The 21,364-nt window shown below is 41.0% G+C and overlaps 1 protein-coding gene across 1 annotated transcript in view; it reads left to right on the top strand.

The window, feature by feature from the left end:
* Window positions 1–21,364, top strand: part of CPA6 (carboxypeptidase A6) — a 313,862-nt gene that overhangs the window by 239,643 nt on the left and 52,855 nt on the right. Inside the window, exons 5-8 of the mRNA XM_029591435.1 lie at window positions 10,971–11,072; window positions 11,715–11,819; window positions 15,229–15,339; window positions 17,980–18,070. Of these exons, the coding sequence (XP_029447295.1) occupies window positions 10,971–11,072; window positions 11,715–11,819; window positions 15,229–15,339; window positions 17,980–18,070 (409 nt within the window). The remainder of the gene's footprint in view (window positions 1–10,970; window positions 11,073–11,714; window positions 11,820–15,228; window positions 15,340–17,979; window positions 18,071–21,364) is intronic.

The following is a 21,364-nucleotide window of genomic DNA, read 5'->3' as shown; positions in this document are numbered from 1 at the left end:
TAAAGAACTAATTTTCTACATACAAGCACTGGGGAGACCAGCCTGGCTGTTGGGGCCATTCTATGACTGGAGGGGGGAAGAGAGAGAGAGAGAGAGATTAGCCATAATGCCCTCATCCTAGGTAGGTATTTATATCTCTATAGGAGACCCACCTATTAAATCGAGGTGAGGTTTAGGTATCAATGTAGAGGTTAGGGGCCACTTTGACATTCAAAGTGAGATGTACGAACAGAAAAGTGCTCTCTTGTGAAGATTTGATGACCTTCGGAGTGAGGAAACTCACCCAAAGATGAGATTTGTGCAATGTTCTCTCAACCTAGCTTGATGGACTCAACATCAAGCTAGGTTGAGAGAACATTGCACAAATCTCATCTTTGGGTGAGTTTCCTCACTCCGAAGGTCATCAAATCTTCACAAGAGAGCACTGTTCTGTTCGTACATCTCACTTTGAATGTCAAAGTGGCCCCTAACCTCTAAATTAATACCTAAACCTCACCTCGAGTTACTAGGTAGGCCTCCTATAGGGATATAAATAACTATCTAGGATGATGGCACTACAGCTAGTCTCTCTCTCTCTCTCTCTCTCTCTCCCTCCCTCCCTCCCTCCCCCAGGAGCTTAAAACCAGCATGACCTTACACAAGGAGAAGAGACTTCAAGAACCTAAGATTTGCCATACTGAATCAGAGCAAAGATCCATCAAGCCCAGTATCCTGCTTCCATTAGTGGCAAATCCAGGTCAAAAGTATCTGGCAAGATCCCAAAAGGTTGATGGATTCCATGCTGCTTATCCCAGGGATAAGCAGTGGATTTCCCCAACTCCACCTTAATAATGATTTATGGACTTTTCTTCCAGAAATTAGCCCAAACCTTTTTTAAACCCAGCTACACACCACATCCAGAGTTTTATTATGCATTGAGTAAAAAAATATTTTGTCTTATTTGTCTTAAATGTATTTATACCTAGTAACTTCATTGAATGTCCCCTAGTTTTTGCAGTCCTGATGGGGGACCAGTTCCATCCCCTTTATCATTCTGGTTGCCATTCTCTGTACCTTTTCTAATTCCACTATATGTTTTTTGAGATGCGATGACCAGAAATGTACACAATACTCAAGGTGCAGTCTCATCATGGAGCAATACAGAGGCATTACGACACCCTCTGTTTTATTCTGCATTCCTTTCCTAATAATTCCTAGCATGCTATTTGCTTTCTTGGCTGCCACCACCACACACTTTCCAGAGAATTTTAGCTAGCAGTTGGAGCTTCCCAATGCCCCCCCCCCCCCCCCCCCGTACCCCTTCCCTGCTTTCTTTCTCCTCTCCTTGAATCTGTCAGCCATTGGCAATGACAACCTCAATAGAATTGTGGATTCACCCTTACTTCCAGATTCATGGGATCAAGAACCCCTGCTTCCACAAAGACTATAACATAGCAATGGGTGTCTTCCCTGTGCTTACCCTCTGCTTCTCTGGCTTCTCTTCTGCTTTGCCCAGTTCCATAGCAGCAATCTCAGGTGTTAATGCAACCCTGCCCTCACTTCCAGATTCATAGGCTTACCTCCTTTGGTATTCTTGTCCTGCCCCCTGCACTGCTGGCTGTCTTCTCTGCAGCAAGAGCCTAATAGCAGAGCTCTCGCTGCTCCTCCATCACTGGTCCTCCACCAGCAGCCACTACCTCAATAGAACTTCATCCCCAGCTGCCAAATCATGCATTGAAATCAGCCCTAGGACCATCTGAACCAAACCACTTGGAGCCATCAATATCACTCAGCATGGCCACCATTACAAGGGCATCTGGAGTACTCCAGCTCAGGTAGAGCTTATTTGAAATATTTATATTTGTCCCATATATTTACAGTGGCGCTTGGGAAGGGGGATCATGGAGGAGGGCAGAAAGGATAGGATGCAGATGTGAAAGGGGACAAACGGGGGGCACAGGTGAGGTGAAGCAGGGCACGAGGGAAGGCATGAAGGAAGGGGCCATGGGACGAGGGCAAGAGGGAGTGAATGAGGAATAGATGGCAAAGAGTCCAACAGGATAAACATCCTTCATGACACTAAATACAAATTTGAATCTTTATGGGTAGAAATCCCTTGTGTGTCGGGGAAGACTATAGTGATAGGGGTATACTACCGTCCACCTGGTCAAGATGGTGAGACAGAGAGTGAAATGCTAAGAGAAATTAGGGAAGCTAACCAAATTGGTAGTGCAGTAATAATGGGAGACTTCAATTACCCCAATATTGACTGGGTAAATGTATCATCGGGATACGCTAGCGAGATAACATTCCTGGATGGAATAAATGATAGCTTTATGGAGCAATTGGTTCAGGAACCAACACGAGAGGGAGCAATTTTAGATCTAATTCTCAGTGGAGCACAGGTCTTGGTGAGAGAGGTAATGGTGGTGGGGCCGCTTGGCAATAGTGATCATAATATGATCAAATTTGATTTAATGACTGGAAGAGGAACAGTATGCAAATCCAAGGCTCTTGTGCTAAACTTTCAAAAGGGAAACTTTGATAAAATGAGAAAAATTGTTAGAAAAAAAACTGAAAGGAGCAGCTACAAAAGTAAAAAAAATGTCCAAGAGGCGTGGTCATTGTTAAAAAAAAAAATACCATTCTAGAGGCACAGTCTAGATGTATTCCACACATTAAGAAAGGTGGAAAGAAGGCAAAACGATTACCGGCATGGTTAAAAGGGGAGGTGAAAGAAGCTATTTTAGCCAAAAGATCTTCATTCAAAAATTGGAAGAAGGATCCAACAGAAGAAAACAGGATAAAGCATAAACGTTGGCAAGTTAAATGTAAGACATTGATAAGAAAGGCTAAGAGAGAATTTGAAAAGAAGTTGGCTGTAGAGGCAAAAACTCACAGTAAAAACTTTTTTAAATATATCCGAAGCAGAAAGCCTGTGAGGGACTCAGTTGGACCGTTAGATGATCGAGGGGTTAAAGGGGAACTTAGAGAAGATAAGGCCATCGCAGTAAGATTAAATGATTTCTTTACTTCGGTGTTTACTGAAGAGGATGTTGATGAGGTACCCATAATGGAGAAGGTTTTCATGGGTAATGATTCAGATGGACTGAATCAAATCATGGTGAACCTAGAAGATGTGGTAGGCCTGATTGACAAACTGAAGAGTAGTAAATCACCTGGACCGGATGGTATACACCCCAGAGTTCTGAAGGAACTAAAAAATGACATTTCAGACCTATTAGTAAAAATTTGTAACCTATCATTAAAATCATTCATTGTACCTGAAGACTGGAGGATAGCAAATGTAACCCCAATATTTAAAAAGGGCTCCAGGGGCGATCCGGGAAACTACAGACCGGTTAGCCTGACTTCAGTGCCAGGAGAAATAGTGGAAAGTGTTCTAAACATCAAAATCACAGAACATATAGAAAGACATGGTTTAATGGAACAAAGTCAGCATGGCTTTACTCAAGGCAAGTCTTGCCTCACAATTCTGCTTCACTTTTTTGAAGGAGTTAATAAACACGTGGATAAAGGTGAACTGGTAGATGTAGTATACTTGGATTTTCAGAAGGCGTTTGACAAAGTTCCTCATGAGAGGCTTCTAGGAAAAGTAAAAAGTCATGGGATAGGTGGCGATGTCCTTTCATGGATTGCAAACTGGCTAAAAGACAGGAAACAGAGAGTAGGATTAAATGGACAATTTTCTCAGTGGAAGGGAGTGGACAGTGGGGTGCCTCAGGGATCTGTATTGGGACCCTTACTTTTCAATATATTTATAAATGATCTGGAAAGAAATACGACGAGTGATATAATCAAATTTGCAGATGACACAAAATTGTTCAGAGTAGTTAAATCACAAGCAGATTGTGATAAATTGCAGGAAGACCTTGTGAGACTGGAAAATTGGGCATCCAAATGGCAGATGAAATTTAATGTGGATAAGTGCAAGGTGATGCATATAGGGAAAAATAACCCATGCTATAATTACATAATGTTGGGTTCCATATTAGGTGCTACAACCCAAGAAAGAGATCTAGGCATCATAGTGGATAACACATTGAAATCGTTGGTTCAGTGTGCTGCGGCAGTCAAAAAAGCAAACAGAATGTTGGGAATTATTAGAAAGGGAATGGTGAATAAAACGGAAAATGTCATAATGCCTCTGTATCACTCCATGGTGAGACTGCACCTTGAATACTGTGTACAATTCTGGTAGCCGCATCTCAAAAAAGATATAATTGCGATGGAGAAGGTACAGAGAAGGGCTACCAAAATGATAAGGGGAATGGAACAGTTCCCCTATGAGGAAAGACTAAAGAGGTTAGGACTTTTCAGCTTGGAGAAGAGATGGCTGAGGGGGGGATATGATAGAGGTGTTTAAAATTATGAGAGGTCTAGATCGGGTAGATGTGAATCGGTTATTTACTCTTTCGGATAGTAGAAAGACTAGGTTGCACTCCATGAAGTTAGCATGGGGCACGTTTAAAACTAATCGGAGAAAGTTCTTTTTTACTCAACGCACAATTAAACTCTGGAATTTGTTGCCAGAGGATGTGGTTAGTGCAGTTAGTATAGCGGTGTTTAAAAAAGGATTTGATACGTTCTTGGAGGAGAAGTCCATTACCTGCTATTAAGTTCACTTAGAGAATAGCCACTGCCATTAGCAATGGTAACATGGAATAGACTTAGTTTTGGGGTACTTGCCAGGTTCTTATGGCCTGGATTGGCCACTGTTGGAAATAGGATGCTGGGCTTGATGGACCCTTGGTCTGACCCAGTATGGCATTTTCTTATGTTCTTATGTTCTAAGTGAACACGGGGGGGGGGGGGGGGGAGATGGGGCAGGAGGAGATGCTCTAGAGAAGGGGCCACAGGTAATGGGATGCAGGGCAGGAGGGAAGGCATGAAGGAAGGGGCTATAGGGGAAGGGAAGGAGGGCAGTGGGAGAGGACATGGGGGCAGAGGGCAGGAGGGAAAGGACATGGGAAGGGGCCGAAGATAGGGAACACTAGGGGAAACATCAAGCTGTGCAATGCATGTCACAAACTGAAACGAGGTGTGATAAAGGATATTATGTGCCCCAGTGAAACACAGTCCTGTGCTGGGGGACTGCAAATTATTTGAACTGCTGTCTTTGTTGGAGCTTTCTTTTATTAAAAAACAAAAAAATGTTTTATTTGAATGCTTGAAACAGCTTGACTCTTTGGCTACATGCTTACTTTATGTATTGACTGTGTGTGTAGCATCTGATAATCCACACTATACCTCGTACAATAGGCTTAATGCCATTTGGGTTCCAAGTGACATTTCTGCAGAAAAATATACACCATAGCAGTACATGTAAATATAATATACATGTTGTTGTATGTTATATTTTTACCTCAGAAGACTGTACTTTGAATGTCCTTTTCCATGTAAAAATCTGTTATAACTGCATAGTTTTTAATTGTGTGTGGGAGGGAGGGGGGTCATGCAAGGCTGCAAGCTTTGCCTAGGGTAGTGTTTCTCATCAGGTATATCAGCGCACACTGGTGTGCTGCGAGGTCCTGGGTGATGTCACAGGGCCAAAAAGCAGGCAGAGTGGACTGAAGCTGAAGGCCACTGGAGCTTCACCTATTCCAGCCAACGTTCCCCTTGTGTTGAGCCTTCGGGTGCCGGGGCCGGCAAGACTTAGGCGAGCCTCAAGGTTAAGTACAGGTAGGAGATAGTTCAGCCCAGAGACAGCAGCCAGCAGGTGGTGTGGTCCTATCCTGGATGGGATATGGATCAGGAACTCAAGCACCAAGGAAAAGAAGGAACTGAAGGTGCCTGAGCAAAGGAAGGCCGAAGCCTTAATAGTCTGTGTCCAGAGGATAGGGACAGAGGCGTCACTGTCAAGCTTGAATGGAAGCTGGCGGCACTAGGAAGATGTAGCAAGCAACATGGAACTCTGGACTCAACAAAGTCTGAGGCAAAGTCATTCGTAGCAATGGTCAAGGCACAGAGAGGGCAGGCGTGGTCAGACGTAGCAATGGTCAAGGCATGGAGAAGGCAGGCGTGGTCAAGCGTAGCAATGGTCCAAGCATGGAGAAGGCGTGGTCAAGCGTAGCAGTGGTCAAGGCACAGTGAAGGTACAGTGAAGGCAGGCGTGGTCAGGCGTAGCAATGGTCAAGGCACAGAGAAGGCAGGCGTGGTCAGGCGCAGCAATGGTCAAGGCGCGGAAAAGGCAGGTGTGGTCAGATGTAGCAGAGGTCAGGCTTGGAGAAGGCAGGCGAGGTCAGGCATAGCAGAGGTCAGAACCAAGTAGTCGATCCAGTAGACAGACGAGACGAACACAAGGAACAGAAACCAGGAATCACAGGAACCAGACAAGCGCAAGGAAACTAGAACTCGGAAACCGGAACAGGAGACCAAGGCGACCTGTTGCAAAGGCAACGCTGAGGAGCGCGGCCTGAGCTTTTATATGTTGAGGAAACTGACATCAACATCCGGGTCCTCAGCCAGATTCCCGCCGCGAGCCCTTCAAAGGTTTCACTGGTGTGCGCGCGCCTAGGGAGGGGTGCAGCGCTGCTGGTGGCATCTCTCCATGAATCCCGCAGAGAGGCCCAACGGATGGAGGCATCCTGGTTGGAGGTCCTGGGAAGTGGAGCAGGGCCGGAGGTGCTAGTGGAAGTCCGAGGTCGAGACTGGCGGCCCACCTCTGCCAGCGATGAGGGGCTGGAGCCTGAAAGGTGAGAGGGCTGTATTGTAGGGCTGCCGCAGGCGGCGAGCGTAACAATGGTGGCATGGAAGGAGAGTGACGAGGTGCAAGAGCCATAATATGTCAGTTTTGGGAATGTGCATTTCTTCTATCTTTGTACTTTGCTTAGTGTATTTCTGTTTCTAGTTCTCCAGTTTTGCACTGCATGCAGAGTGGCTTTTTGGGATTTCCATTCCAGTTTTTGTCTCCACATTTGTAATTTGTGGTCTTTTATTCTATATTTGGGGAAGGTTGGATTTGTGTGTAACCAAGGTGAGGTATTTTACTAGCATGTAGGGATTTGTATCAGTCTTTGTTGTGTTTTCTCAATATGGCATGCATTGCTGGTTCACTGCTGCCTTTTCATAGGTAGGGCTATTGGTGTTTGAGTCCTTGGAGTTAGTGCTGCTATGGTATGGCAAGTTTGCTACACATGTGCTGAGTTTTTTTTTCAGGCTTTGTATTTTACAATGAACCTGGTAAGAGAGGGAGTTTGTGTTGCTGTTACTGAGATGACACCAGAATCAGAATATCTTTTTTTGTACGGCAAGTTGTACGGAGAAATATCCTAGCTCTGCTATGTACCCATTGGGGGTCAGGGGGTTCCTGTGGATGCAGAGTATGTTTATATTTAGCCCTATGGTGGTCATGTGTTCAATGTGTCACATATGTGGCACTATCTAACAGGTGTTTCCCAATCTAGGGTACCTAGTGCCCTTGCACCGGCCCCGTGATGCCATGGCCGATAAATTGGCATGATATCAAGTGAAAAAGACAAGAGAGTGGGGGGAAGTTGGTGTTGGATTGCATGTGGGAATATGTATGCTCATCTATCCAAAGTAGAGGAATCCTAACTGGGCAGACTGAATGGACCAGTTTGGGCTTCATCTGCTCTCATCTGTATCTTACTATGAGACTGATCGCTGGCTCAAGGGATAAGCAACAGTAGTGGGGCAAAATAGATTTAATGAGTTATTAGAAAGCTTGTGAGATCAGATACATGACAACTATTTGTGATTCTTCAGATCAAGTGCATGTTTTCCTAATGGTGGGGGTGGCAGTTGTTAAGTAATTGTAATTTTCCTGACTGTTCTAATGGAATGTTTTTGGTATTTTTATATTTGGGATCATTTGGTTGTACCTCACTTTGTACAAGGTTCTTTAGTAATAAGGCAAGTAATATATTTTTTGTTCTTAAATAGTCATGTAGAAGGAAAAAAAGTGAAAGTGTTTGGAATTTTCACAGTTAAAAGTTGGCAACCTTAGCCACGGGTGAGGGAAAGCAGGACAGGAGGAAAAGCATGAGGGAAGGGATCATGGGAAGGGGTCAAAACAGGGCAGGAGGTAAGTGTGATTTTATCTAATTTAAAAAAAAAAAAAGGAAAAGAAAAAATGTAGCAGGCCAGGGGGTGCACACGAAACATCTCTCCATCTCTCCTCTTTAGTAATGTCTCAGACACTCCTTTTTCCTCTGTCTCCAGGAGTCTTTCACTCTGTTCCTTCCCCCTAAGTCCATCCCATCCCCATCAGTCTCTCTCTCTCTCTCTCTCTCTCCCCATTCCCATTTCTCCCTCTAGCTCTTTCTCCACCAATCCATCCCCACCAGTTTCTCTCTCGCTCTCCTCCAGTCCAATCTCACCAGTCCCTTTCTGTCTCTTTCCCTTGAAACCCATCCCCAACAGTCTCATTCCCCAAGTCCATCCCCACCCATCTCTTCTCTCCCCCCAAAGTTTCTTCCCTCCCCACTCAAGTCATCCCCACCAGTCTTTCTCCCCCCCAAAGTCCTTCCCCACCAATCTCTCTCCCCCTTCTCCTAGCCCATCCCCACCAGTCTCTTCTCTCCCCACACAGTCATCCCCCACCAGTCTTTCTCCCCCCAAAGTCCATCCCTACCAATCTCTCTCCCCCCCTTCTCCTAGCCCATCCCCACCTGTCTCTTCTCTCCCCTCACAGTCCCTTCCCTCCTCACTTACAGTCATCCCCACCAGTCTTTCTCCCCCCCAAAGTCCTTCCCCACCAATCTCTCTCCCCCTTCTCCTAGCCCATCCCCACCAGTCTCTTCTCTCCCCACACAGTCATCCCCCACCAGTTTTTCTCCCCCCAAAGTCCATCCCTACCAATCTCCCTCCCCCCTTCTCCTAGCCCATCCCCACCTGTCTCTTCTCTCCCCTCACAGTCCCTTCCCTCCTCACTTACAGTCATCCCCACCAGTCTTTCTCCCCCCCCCAAAGTCCATCCCTACCAATCTCTCTCCCCCTTCAAGTCCATCCCCACCTGTCTCTTCTCTCCCCCCTCAGTCCCTTCCCTCCCCACTTACAGTCATCCCCACCAGTCTGTTTTCTCCCCCAAACTCCATCCCCACCAATCTTTCTCTCTCCTTTCTCCCAGTCCAGACCCACCAGCCTCTATCTCCATCTCCCTGGGCATCCCTACCTCTATCTCTCATCCCATCAATCCATCCCTAAAAGTCCCTCTCTCTCTCTGTCCCCTCAAAACCCATCCTAATCAGTCTCTCTCTGTCTATCCTCTAGTCCATCCCCACCATCCCTCTCTCTCTCTCTCTCCCTGTCAAAACACATCCCCACCATTCTCTCCCCCATCCATCCCAACCCATCTCTTCTATCCCCAATGGCCAACCCCCACCAATCCCTTCTTTCCCCTCAGTCCATCCCCACCAATCTCTCCTTCCCCTTTCCTCATCCATCTCAACCAGTCTGTCTCTCTTCCTCATCCATCCCCACTAGTCTCTCTCTGTCTCCCACTCTCTGTTTATTCCCACCAGTTAAAATCAGTAAGCATCTCTTAATATTATGTTTCCTATTATATGAATGATTATGGTGTCATTATCATTTCTTTGTTAGTACGTTAATATGTTATTCCATATTTGGCATATGACTGCATGTAAAACTTAGAGAACCATGTCAGAGTCTGCAAAACCTTTGGAGGTTGAAAAGGGGTCTATGCTCCCCAAAAGGGAGCCCCTAAGCTAAACACAGAGGTGTTCTGAGCAGCAGGAAATCGAAAACCCGTGGTTTGTCCGGCTAAGACCTGAATTTAGCTGGACAAACCATCTGAATATTGACTGCTCTGATTAGAAATATAATAAACAAGTAATTTCCCCCTCAAAATCATTTTCCTACAATCCTATTTGCTTGCTTCTGTGTCTCTTTGCTTTTATCCAAATCTCAAATTACAGGGCGAGAGTCTTCTCAAGCAAGTGACTGACCAGAATAATTTCTGTGTTTCTGACCTCATAGTTGGAGCACTATCATCCTGAGAAAGGAAGGACCTCCTGCTGCCTTTGGTTTCTCTGACCCTGGCTTTAAAAGGCCTGATCCCTTAGGCCGGCACTACTCCAGGACAGGTCACGTGTAGTGCCACTCACTTTCACTAGAGGTCTCATCCTTTGGTGCCTGAAAGCAGATGTAGTCACAGGGAAACCCACATGTACAGGCTCCTTAGGAAGGTAGCTGTCTGTTGCCAAATTGGACCCGTTTTCTTTAAAAGTTACAGTGAAATGGAGACCCGGGGTACATTTGAAAAAGCCCAGATAGCAATTTTAATTATTTGTTGCTTTTCTTTTAACTCTTCCTTTTCACTCTCACGCCTGTCTGTGATCTTTTAACTTTCTAGCAGAAGGTACAGGATGTGATAAAAATTGTCCCTGTAATATTAGGGGTTCATTTTCTTGCAGGTAAACAAGTGATTTAAAAATGCTATCTGGCTGTTAGGCTGTTAAGATTCCACCATTTCCTTAACTTGTTTTTATTTCTTTGCCATTATGGATCACTTATCATACATTTGCTTGAGGTGAGTTACAATATAAATCCCAAATGTGCTCAGTTACTAAATCAAAACTACAATGCATGCATGACCAACATAAATAAATATAATTGTATAAAATTATAAACATTAAACATGTACATAAAGCAAACAATTGTGAATGAATGTAGTGGATGATTATATACATATTGATCATAACTAAATATTAAATCCTCAAATAATCCAATATCAATACCATAAAGTCATTTTAAAGGAAAAGGATGTACAGTTTGGCAAGAGACACATTCTACAAATTCTCTGAGTCAACTTATGCTGAAAAATGCCCTAATGCAACTACTATATTATACAATGAATCTCCATAGATGTTATTCCCTGGCTTGATGCTATTAGGCCTTGGAGAGAAAGAAAAGTATTTCTTTTGCACATTCTGTATCATTGAGAACAAACATTAGTATCAATTTTATTTGTATATTTTTTTTTTTAGATACAAAGTTGGATGTATCATATGAATGAAACTCATTCAGATCTTATTTCCATGTTTTCGATTGGGAAATCCTATGAAGGGAGACCTCTGTTTGTACTCAAGGTACAAAGTTCAAGTAAAATGCATGTGGACCGGACTGGACCAGTTTATACAAATTTTTATTTAATTTTGCTTGTATGTTTCAGTTTCTAAATACTTACTTTGTCCCTCCCGACACAGCCTTCGGGCGAAACACGGGGTCCGTGTCGGGGGACCCTAAAGAGAACTATTTGAGTTTGACATTTGAGCAATGGAGTTGCCGAACTAAATAAAAAGAAAAATAGTTTTTTCCTTGCAACATCTTAAGTTTGGACCTTCAATTTCTTTGCATTCCTTTTGGCGATTGATATTGATAATTTGGAGTGCTTTATTTTGCTCTGAGTCTTTGTAATAATTATATAATAACATCATTGAAAACAAATGTTAGCCAAAGAGAGCTTTCCTTTAGATCTCTAAGGATGTGATATGTAAAGGCAAAGCATGCTTGCAAGTTCTTTTTAATCAAGTAGTCACATGGGTGAATTGTGCAGTTTACAGACTTCTTAGGCATGGATTTTAAACTGTATTTCAGAATCAGAAGTAACAAGAACTTTGTCTGCAGCAAGTCAGATAGGAATGTACACCAAAATAGCTACCTATTCATATTTTGGTATGAAAATATCTCTTTATGCCCAGCATTTTTACTGATTATACTCAATTTTTCAGCTTGGCAAAAGAATTCGGCCTTACAAGAGAGCTGTGTGGATAGACTGTGGCATGCATGCAAGAGAATGGATTGGCCCTGCATTTTGCCAGTGGTTTGTGAAAGAAGTGAGTGTTTCATATTTTATTAGTCTAGAGCCTGTCAAACTGTAAATGCAGTGCCCAGTGCAGCTTTTGTGTTGGATGTGCTGTGCTCACTTCACAGTGAAAGGAATGTATGCAAAGTTCAGAGCAGTGTACAGAATCACAGCCTGTGGTGTTGCCTTAGGTATTTTCTTAGGTATTTATATGTTAGTAAGTGCCAACTACCTTTGAAAATGACATGGTGTCTCATAGGCCTTTTCTATATATGCAGTTTAAAATAAATCAAAATTTGTCTGTCAGGTAATGGAAAGAATGTTTGAGCTGCTATCATATGCCATTCACCACTTACTCATCTTATATCTCAGTATCATGCTCAGAATTATCCACAAAGGAATGATGGTGTGAGCAGTGTGTTTTGTCTTCCGCAATCATTACAATCTCCTCCCTTGTTAGAGATTCCCTCGCAAAGCAACCATGTTTTGACCTTCCCTGGTGCCTGTGGGTTCACTTATATCATTTTTGGACTAGCCTAGGAAAGCGTGCAGCCAAAGAGCACATTGTCTGGGTGGAGAGATCCAAACAATGATACATATCATCAATGGCGACTCTCTCATCAAATGCAGAGGTGACCTGGAGGCGCTTTGCAGCACAGTTGGCTGACTTAACCAAGTAAGCATTCACTAAGAAGGAGAAGCAGCAGCAAAAAGGAAGCACTGTATTGGCCCTACTGAAAAAATAGAAAATAAAAAAACACCAACAAAGGAGTTATGGAGAGCTGACAGTTATTTAGTTATTACTCTGTTACTACGTTTATGTTACACACTGTTCCTTGTAAAGGCTTTTGCCTATATATATTTTGGTTGTAAGTTATCTGTAAACCGGCACGATGTGCAAACGGTTGTCGGTATATAAAACTAAATAAATAAATAAAATAAATAAATGTTTGCCCAAGGAGGGGATGTTAGTCATCTTGAATGTATGCATCTTTAAACTTTCATTACCTTGGTAAGTGTCTCATCTCTAGCAGTGCATTCTCATTCATTGGAGTGTTCTCCAGCTCTAACTTTTCATTGTATATTTCCTTTTTGTATAAACGCTTGTACCTTATTGCCAGGTGCTCCTAAGTAATCTAGAACCCTGTTTTTGTATGGAGGTCTACGTCTTTAAAGCCTTGCTAGTCATCCTGGGAGACACCTTATATATAAGTGTATAGTGAGACCTCTGGAAGGGAGCAAAATATAGAGATAAAAAGCAATCTTCAAGAGGATATTGGAGTCAGCACTTTTTTGGTGAAGCGTCCTATTCACAAGGGAATGTGACATCCTCACTCCTGGACAGACATTCCATTACAGCTGCTAGGAGGATTATATATACTACTGTCTGTCTGATCTTTCCCTCTGGGAGCATCACCAGACACTGCATATGAAGGACTGAGTGAGTTGAAAATTCTTGTGTTAACCAATGATGCTTGTCTGTGAGGGAAAACTATAAGAGGAAGAACTGGGACTCTTTTAAATTAGCTCTTGGTGACATGAACTACCCCGTTGTGGTTATAAATTTCCCTGAAGCAGAATATGAAATTGGTTTCCTCTGAGTACTGATTCCTTCTAGAGACTTTTGAGAAGGACTGTGCTGTTGCTGCTGCTGTGATTTTATACTGGATATATTATCTTCACTGTGATGGGCCTGTAGATGAGGACCCTGTAAATCTTTTGCCTCCCATAAATAAACAGCCACGCTGGGAACCAGCATTACTATTCTCAATCTGGATTGGTTTCCTTGCATTGATGTGATAGTATAGCACTCAGGGTTGGTTATTTTGTTGATTTCTCAAATAAACTGCAGCACATCATTCAGTCTGAAAATTTGTACTATGTCTTTGGAAGCTAATGGAGTGGAGGAGTGGCCCACTAGTCAGAGCAGTGGGCTGCGAACCAGGGAAGCCACACTTTAATTGACATTTTCAATAAAAAAAAAATGGAGGATTTTAGGAAAGAAACAAAGAAAATGTAGTATAAGAAATTTAGGAGGGATGATATTAATCATAAGAAAAGTAAAGTTTATCCACAAGCTTCAGGTAAACCGATTTGACAAAGTTACTACAGAGTAATGTTTTCTAATTTAGATAATAGAGAAAGTGAGGTTGATAGTGAAAGAAGAGTTAAGTTGCAGATGCATGAGGAATAGTTTCATGCCTTGATAGTGAAAGAAGAGTTAAGCTGCAGATGCATGAGGAATATACTCAGATACTTTCAGACTCCTTCTCCAGTGACATCAAAAAATGTAACAGACCGTTTTTGAGCCAAGTGTTTGGAATTAGGGGACAGATCAGAGGGAGGGGATATATGAGCCACCCAGGCTGGTTTATGAGAGGAAAAGGGTGGTACAGAAGAAGACCACTCTTTTAACAGTTTCAAATACTATGTATCCCAGACTATAGCTTATGATCTAGAAATTATCTTTTACCCTGCCTTCCCTCAGTTAAGGACTGTAAATTGGTCTGCACCGGATCAAGAGCCTTCTCATTGTATCACCCATGTTAAGGAATTCCTTACTGAAATAGCTCCATTTAGAGAGAGACTATTTGAAGTTCAGAAATCTTATGAAGACCTATATTTAAGAAGACATTTATCCTTTCTGTATAATTATAAAAATAATGTTTTTAAACTTTTTCTTGATGCTGCCCCCTAATGCTCCTGGGCAGCAAGTTAATTTCTGGATCTAGGGGTTTTAGTTGTATAATATCTGCTGGATGTTCTGTAAATCTATTAGGTTTTATTTTGATGTTTATGTATTGTTTATTAATGTTTGACCTTTCTTTACATTACTGAGTCTACGAGATAAGCAATAAACATCCTTCCTAGTTTAATGATTGTTTAGATTATTACAAATTGGTGATAAGATGTATGTGCTAGGGTTGGGGGTAAGAATTAGGACTCGGAAACACTGGCTAATGGATTAAGTATGAGAATTTGTATGCTTATCTTTTCAGGATGATAGACAGCCAATAACAGAGAACACAAACTGACTTGGAGAATGAGCAATATGCTACAAGTGGTCAAGCTTCTATAGCTGGCAATTAGGATATAACCTTAGCAATGTGGACAGGAAAAATTGGATGACCAATTGATCTTTATCTGGTGGCATCTATTATGTTATTATGGGTGGCAGGACGTGGAAGGTAACAAAGATTCATGATGGCTTTCTGGTGAGCTGGGTAGAAAGGCTAAGTAGAAAGAGCTTGCAGACAAGGAAGAATGGAAAGAAATTGCTTGCCTTACTGATTTCTTGATTCATCTTTATAAGATTGAATTGCTCTTTTATCCAATTACATTTTTTTTTAGAATTGTGAAATGATTTTAACAAGATTATATCATATTGCAAGGGTCTTCTATAATCTGAGATACTTTCACTAGTGTATCTTGTTTTATAGGCAATTGACACATATCAAAGTGATCCTGCCATGAAAAGGATACTGAATCAACTGTATTTCTACATCATGCCAGTGTTCAATGTTGATGGCTATCATTTTAGCTGGACCAACGTAAGTATCTTAGAACTGCCTAAAATGTCATTACCTAGATAAAATAATATGGTTGCTATTTTGTTTTGACTTGATGAAGGGAGTGTTGTTAGGTCCCATAAACTAATCAAGAAATATAATAAATTAGCCCAATGAAAAGCCTTCACCATATATTTTTTTGTTTATTCTCATTTATTTACATGAATTATCTAGGTAAGAAAGAATGTGTAAAAATTGATGTTCTGCTTTCAAATGATCACGAGTTAAGGATCATGCATTATTCATGAATGGCAGTCGTACTGTTCTTCCAATGCTGATGATTTCATTAGTTAATCTTAATAAAATTATTAAACTGAGAATGTTTCATAGAAAAATATGCATATGGTAGAATGAATTTTTTATTATCTAGACTGAAGAGATTATGGCTTGAATTATAATTATAAATAATAAGAAAAGAGTCAAGATTGTGTTGGCTCTGGATGAATATTTTGGAGAAAAAGAGTTGTTAGGCAGCCAGGTTATGCAGTTTTATTTATTTTATTTTACATTTTTTTATAGCCCACCACTTCTATTTTGTATTCAGGGCAGATTACAGTTATTTAAAAATCCATAACATAATCAAACAGTAAAACCTAAAACACATACATCAGTAAAATGGCTCAACGAAAAAGGCAGCTTTCAACTTTTTTCAAAATGCCTTCACATCTGTTTCCCCACAAATCTCAACTGATAAACTGTTCCAGAGGACAAGAAACCTCTAGATAGAGGAACCGTGAGTTTATAATCCTTTAACAAAGGACTTTAACAAATTTACTTCCTGTGAACGCAATGTTCTCCCAAGGCCGAACAAGGTGTCTCCCCTTAGAGCAATTTAGGAATTAAAACTAACACTGTAAACCTTGTTTGCCAATAGGTAACCAATGTAACTCCTTCAGGACTGGATTTATATGTGCACTAAAAGGGGCACAATTTAACAAACATGCCGCAGCATTTTGAAGTAACTAAATGGACCTAATCAAATTTTGAGGGAGACCACATTAAAAGCAAGCTGTGGAAGCGGGTCTTACGCAGCGTAGATAACCTGGAGAGACGCAGCGAGAAGGAAGGAGGGGCAAGGTGAAAAGGGACTGAGGGCTAAGAGTAGGAATTAGCCAATAAGCAAAGAGGATGGTAGCAAAGGGCCAATGGGGTGTAAGGATAAGGGTTTGAAGAAAGTTCGTTAAGGTTCATTAACACATTAGCCAGGGAGAGGCAAAGGACATAAGAACATAAGAACATAAGAAAATGCCATACTGGGTCAGACCAAGGGTCCATCAAGCCCAGCATCCTGTTTCCAACAGTGGCCAATCCAGGCCATAAGAACCTGGCAAGTACCCAAAAACTAAGTCTATTCCATGTTACCATTGCTAATGGCAGTGGCTATTCTCTATGGGGTAGATTTTAAATACTTGTGCGATCGCGTACCCCTGTTCGCGCACCAGGCGCGAACAAAAGTACGCTGGATTTTATAAGATACGCGTGTAGCCGCGCGTATCTTATAAAATCCGGGGTCAGCACGCGCATTTGTGCAACCTGCGCGCGCCGAGCCCAGCGCTACCTTTGCCCTCACTATGTCGACATAGTGAGGGCAAAGGTAGTGCCGGCGCCATTTTGAATATTGGCAATACAACCTGAGTGCAGAAGGTCGCTCCCGGACCCCCGCTGGACTTTTGGCAAGTCTTGTGGGGGTCAGGAGGCCCCCCCAAGCTGGCCAAAAGTCCCTGGGGGTCCAGCGGGGGTCCGGGAGCAATCTCCTGCACTCGTGACGTTGGGTCACAGGAACCAAAATGGCGCCGGTGCTACCTTTGCCCTGTCATATGATAAGGGCAAAGGGCCACCGGCGCCATTTCTCTTAACGCAGCCGTGGCCCGAGAGCGGGAGATCACGCCGGGGCCCCCCCCCCCCCCCCCCCACTGGACCCCAGGTAATTTAAAACATTTTGGGGGGGTTCGGGAGGGTGGAGGATTTATTTTAAAGGGTCGGGGTGGGTTTTAGGGTTGTTTTGGTGTGCCGGTTTTCCCGCCCTCCCCCGTCCCCCGATAAAATGATTTTTTTAACCTAAAAAACTAAGACGATCAGATTCCCCGCCCCCCTCAGCCAAAATCAATTGATAAGACGATCGATCACACGATTCACATCCCTACTATTTATACCCATCACATGGTATTGAGTTTTATTTGGGGATGGAAAGGTGGAGCAAGCGTGTCTTCTATTCTCAAGTTAAAGACTGTTTTACTATAGTTGAGCTGTACATAGAACACTGCTTGCAATGCAGTCCTGAAGGAGTCACTGGGTAACAACTTTTATAAAGGACATAGTTTTAAAGTACAGAAATCAGATTTTAATTTCTTTTAATAAAAGCTTTCAGAGTTAAACCCAAATCCAAGGTTATCCTTAAATTGTGTACTTCGTATTCTGTCTTAAGCTGACAATGTTTAAACCATACACGGGTAAAACCTTCTTCAGGAGGTATATGCCCAATGCCAAATAATATTAGACCTTAGCCAACTGTCAATTTGAGAAAAGCAATCTTTGAATGTAATTATTATAAAAACCCTTTTAACAGTGCATGTGAAAAAATTTGAGGAATTTATGTATTTTTTTCTTGTTTTTATTTGCCAGGACCGATTTTGGAGAAAAACAAGATCCAAAAACTCCAAATTCCACTGCTATGGAGCAGATGCCAATCGGAATTGGAAAGTGAAATGGTGTGGTATGTTTAAAAAGTGGATTACTGTATGATTGGCTGCCAGGAACACCAAGAAGCACAATCACAGGATTCTTGCACATTGGTTTTGACTATATTCACCCTTCAATCCTGAGATTAAAATTAGTTAACTGACTGAAGAACATTTAAAGTCTGATTCAAGCTCTTTCCCATAGATACAGAATGGGAAGAAAGCCTTTGTGAAATGGCCCCTTAGTCATAAAGAGAAATGAAACCAAGAATATTTGTAAACATTTTTGATATTTTATGAACATTTGTCCTGTGGTTATCTTCATTGGCCAATCTGATCTAGACATTTTGCAGCTGCAGTTTTATGTGTGTCCTCTAAAAATTTCCAAATACAGTGCATGTCCTAGAGGTACAAAAAAACAGAAGGGACTACCTTACACCGTGGAAAAACTTTTATTAGAAAAGCCCGACTCAAACTTCAAGCTGAGTTTCGCCAAAAGGCTGCATCAGGGGCTAAAACGATCAAGAACAATAAACATATCACAACCATATTCTATAAAAACTTGTTACAAAATGTGCTAAAAGTTATAAAACAATACCGCTAGAAGTTGATTGCTTGTTACTATATCCATCCACCTATATAGTCTACAGTCATAATATACATACATACCATACATATAAAAATCGTCGGTGTACAACACAACCCATTTATTCTATTTAAAACTGATAAAAACCAGCATTATTTTTAACACACTCAATATTTTATAGAGAACATTCTTATAAGTAAAAATGTATTTCTTTAAAATAAACTGGAGACATTACCTTTATGCTGTAGCCTTGTACTCACAGCTACATATATCGGTATATCAATTTGAGCATTAGCTGTCACAGTGAAGCTAAAAGATAAAGCTGTTAATAAAAATTATCGTTAGAAAGCACCAAATATTAGAAATTGACCATAAACAAAAAAAAGCACCAACATATCAGTATAAAAGGAAAATTGTTTGTAAATCGAATCTCACACAAGGGCTATGAATGATATACTTTTAAAAAAACATGATACACTTAGCTAAAACACAAAATTTATGCAAACGATCAAATGGTCATAGTGTGGTCAATATCACTATCCAAATGGTAAAATCAGAGCCTTATACTGAAACTCACAAAATATATGTATAAAGATTGTAAATCAAAATGGCCATAAGCATAATAGGACTAAACAACTTTTAGCGCTACAAACATATTTTTACCGCTGAAACTTGACATGAGGCATAATTAAAAAGCTAATCCTTTAATGATCCCTAGGTTGTTATAATAAATATGAGGTAATACTAATTAACAAAGAGCTTACGAAATATTAATTCAAAGATCGGCCAAGGACTATCTAATTTACTTTATCAGTCAGCGAACAACTCACAGAAGGTGGCACTGCAACTAGGGAGCGTTCCCCGCTAAGTAATCATTTAAATAGCGTGATTCAGAAACAAACCGCGCCAAAAAACTAAGACATCATTTCCTGTGAAATGTGTCAATCATGTCAAAACTTACAATATGAAGCCAAAGTATAATAAACAAAACATTAAAGAGGATATGTATAATAATTAGAGACATCACGTCAGAAACAATGCGTTATTTCCTAAGCGAACCGCAGTTATTTTACAGCATAATTATTGTGTAGACACCTAAACATAAAATTAAGTTAAAAGCAATTAAAAATATTGACACTAAATCACCACGGAGTCACTATGTAACATTAAGAATGCCAGAAAACATTTGTATCAAGAATGTAGTACTTTATATAAATGCTGTGTCTATATCAAGTTGAAACCCCTAAGTAACATTTAAACCAACAAAGGACAGACTACTGATAACAGAGTCACAAGGTGACATACGAGACATAAAAAAGGAGAAAATATTGTTAAGTGTAAATAATACATCTTCGTCAAACCATAGTCACTTAAAACGCAAGAATACAAATGTCTTTTATATAAGTGACAGCAGATCAATTGTATATAGGTGTTTTTATCCAAAGGCAACTCCTTTAGTACTCCCTAAGTTATTTCAGTATATATGAAATAATACTCGAACTATTTTATAGAACTACCGAAAATATTAATTAAAAAGTCAACTGAGAGCCATCTACTATACCTTGTCAGTCAGTGGATAACTCACAATAATAGCACTGCAACTAGGGAGCGTTCCCGGCTAGGTGGACATTTAAATAGCGTACTTCAAGAACAAACCGTGCCAAAAAACTATGACGTCATTTCCTGTGAAAAGTGTCAATCATGTCAAAAATTGCAACGTAAGGACAAATGACAAAATGAATTAAACAATAATTAAAATGTAAAAACAGAAAAGCAATGTAATAGACCAATTTAAATGGTAATTATAGGCATGGTTATTAAGAACCGTTATGCCATTCCCTGAAAGAACCACAATCATGTACAGCATTATTATTGTGTAAACACATAGACATAAAACAAAGTTGAATACAACTAGACGTGAAAACAGAGTCACAGAAGACATTTCTATCAAAGACGTAACGTTATAGATCAACACTATGTCTAAATCAAATCAGAACCCCTAAATGAATTTAAACAAACAAAGGAGAAGCTAATTATATGAAAACTGCATATCTATTAGGTTAGGGTCACTGAGTGACATGATCACTATTAGACAATTTGAAACCGGGAGTATAAATGATTTAATATAAGTGACTGCAGATCAATTATATATATATTTTTATAAAAAAACAGAAAAATCTATTTCTTGATTTAAACCTGCCGGTTCTACAGTATTGAATTTAAAAATGAGACGTTGTTCCATGCGTAATAAGGTCTTATCCAAATCTCCCCCTCTCCAATTAAAATTCGGTTTGTATAATACACAAAATTTATAGTCTTCAAAATTATGGTTAGCTTGATTGGAATGCTCAACCATTGGTTTCCCTTCTAACTTCCTGTTAATCGCACTCCTGTGTTCGATCAAACGTTTGTTCAGGGGTCGAATGGTCTTCCCAATATAGAATTTGTTGCAATTACAGTATGCTACATAAACTACGCCCTCACTTTTGCAGTTAGTGAATTTCGTCAATTTGTATGGTTCTGATTGATTACTGAACAAAACCTGTTTAGCCTTCAGATTCACAGAGCACACTGAGCAGTGACCACAAGGGTAATGACCAGGAGGTCTCAAGTCTTTAACCTGTTTACGTGGAAGTGCAGAGGGAACAAGGAAATCTCTTAAGTTACGTTCACGTCTATTTGCTATAACAAGTCTACTGTTTTCAAAACACTCTAAATTTCGCACAATCTCCCAATTTTTTCT

This window comes from Rhinatrema bivittatum, chromosome 2 (assembly GCF_901001135.1).
Source record: "Rhinatrema bivittatum chromosome 2, aRhiBiv1.1, whole genome shotgun sequence".
Taxonomy (NCBI): Eukaryota; Metazoa; Chordata; class Amphibia; order Gymnophiona; family Rhinatrematidae; genus Rhinatrema; species Rhinatrema bivittatum.
Note: the sequence above shows the minus strand (reverse complement) of the source record. Positions and strands in the feature narration are given on the sequence as shown.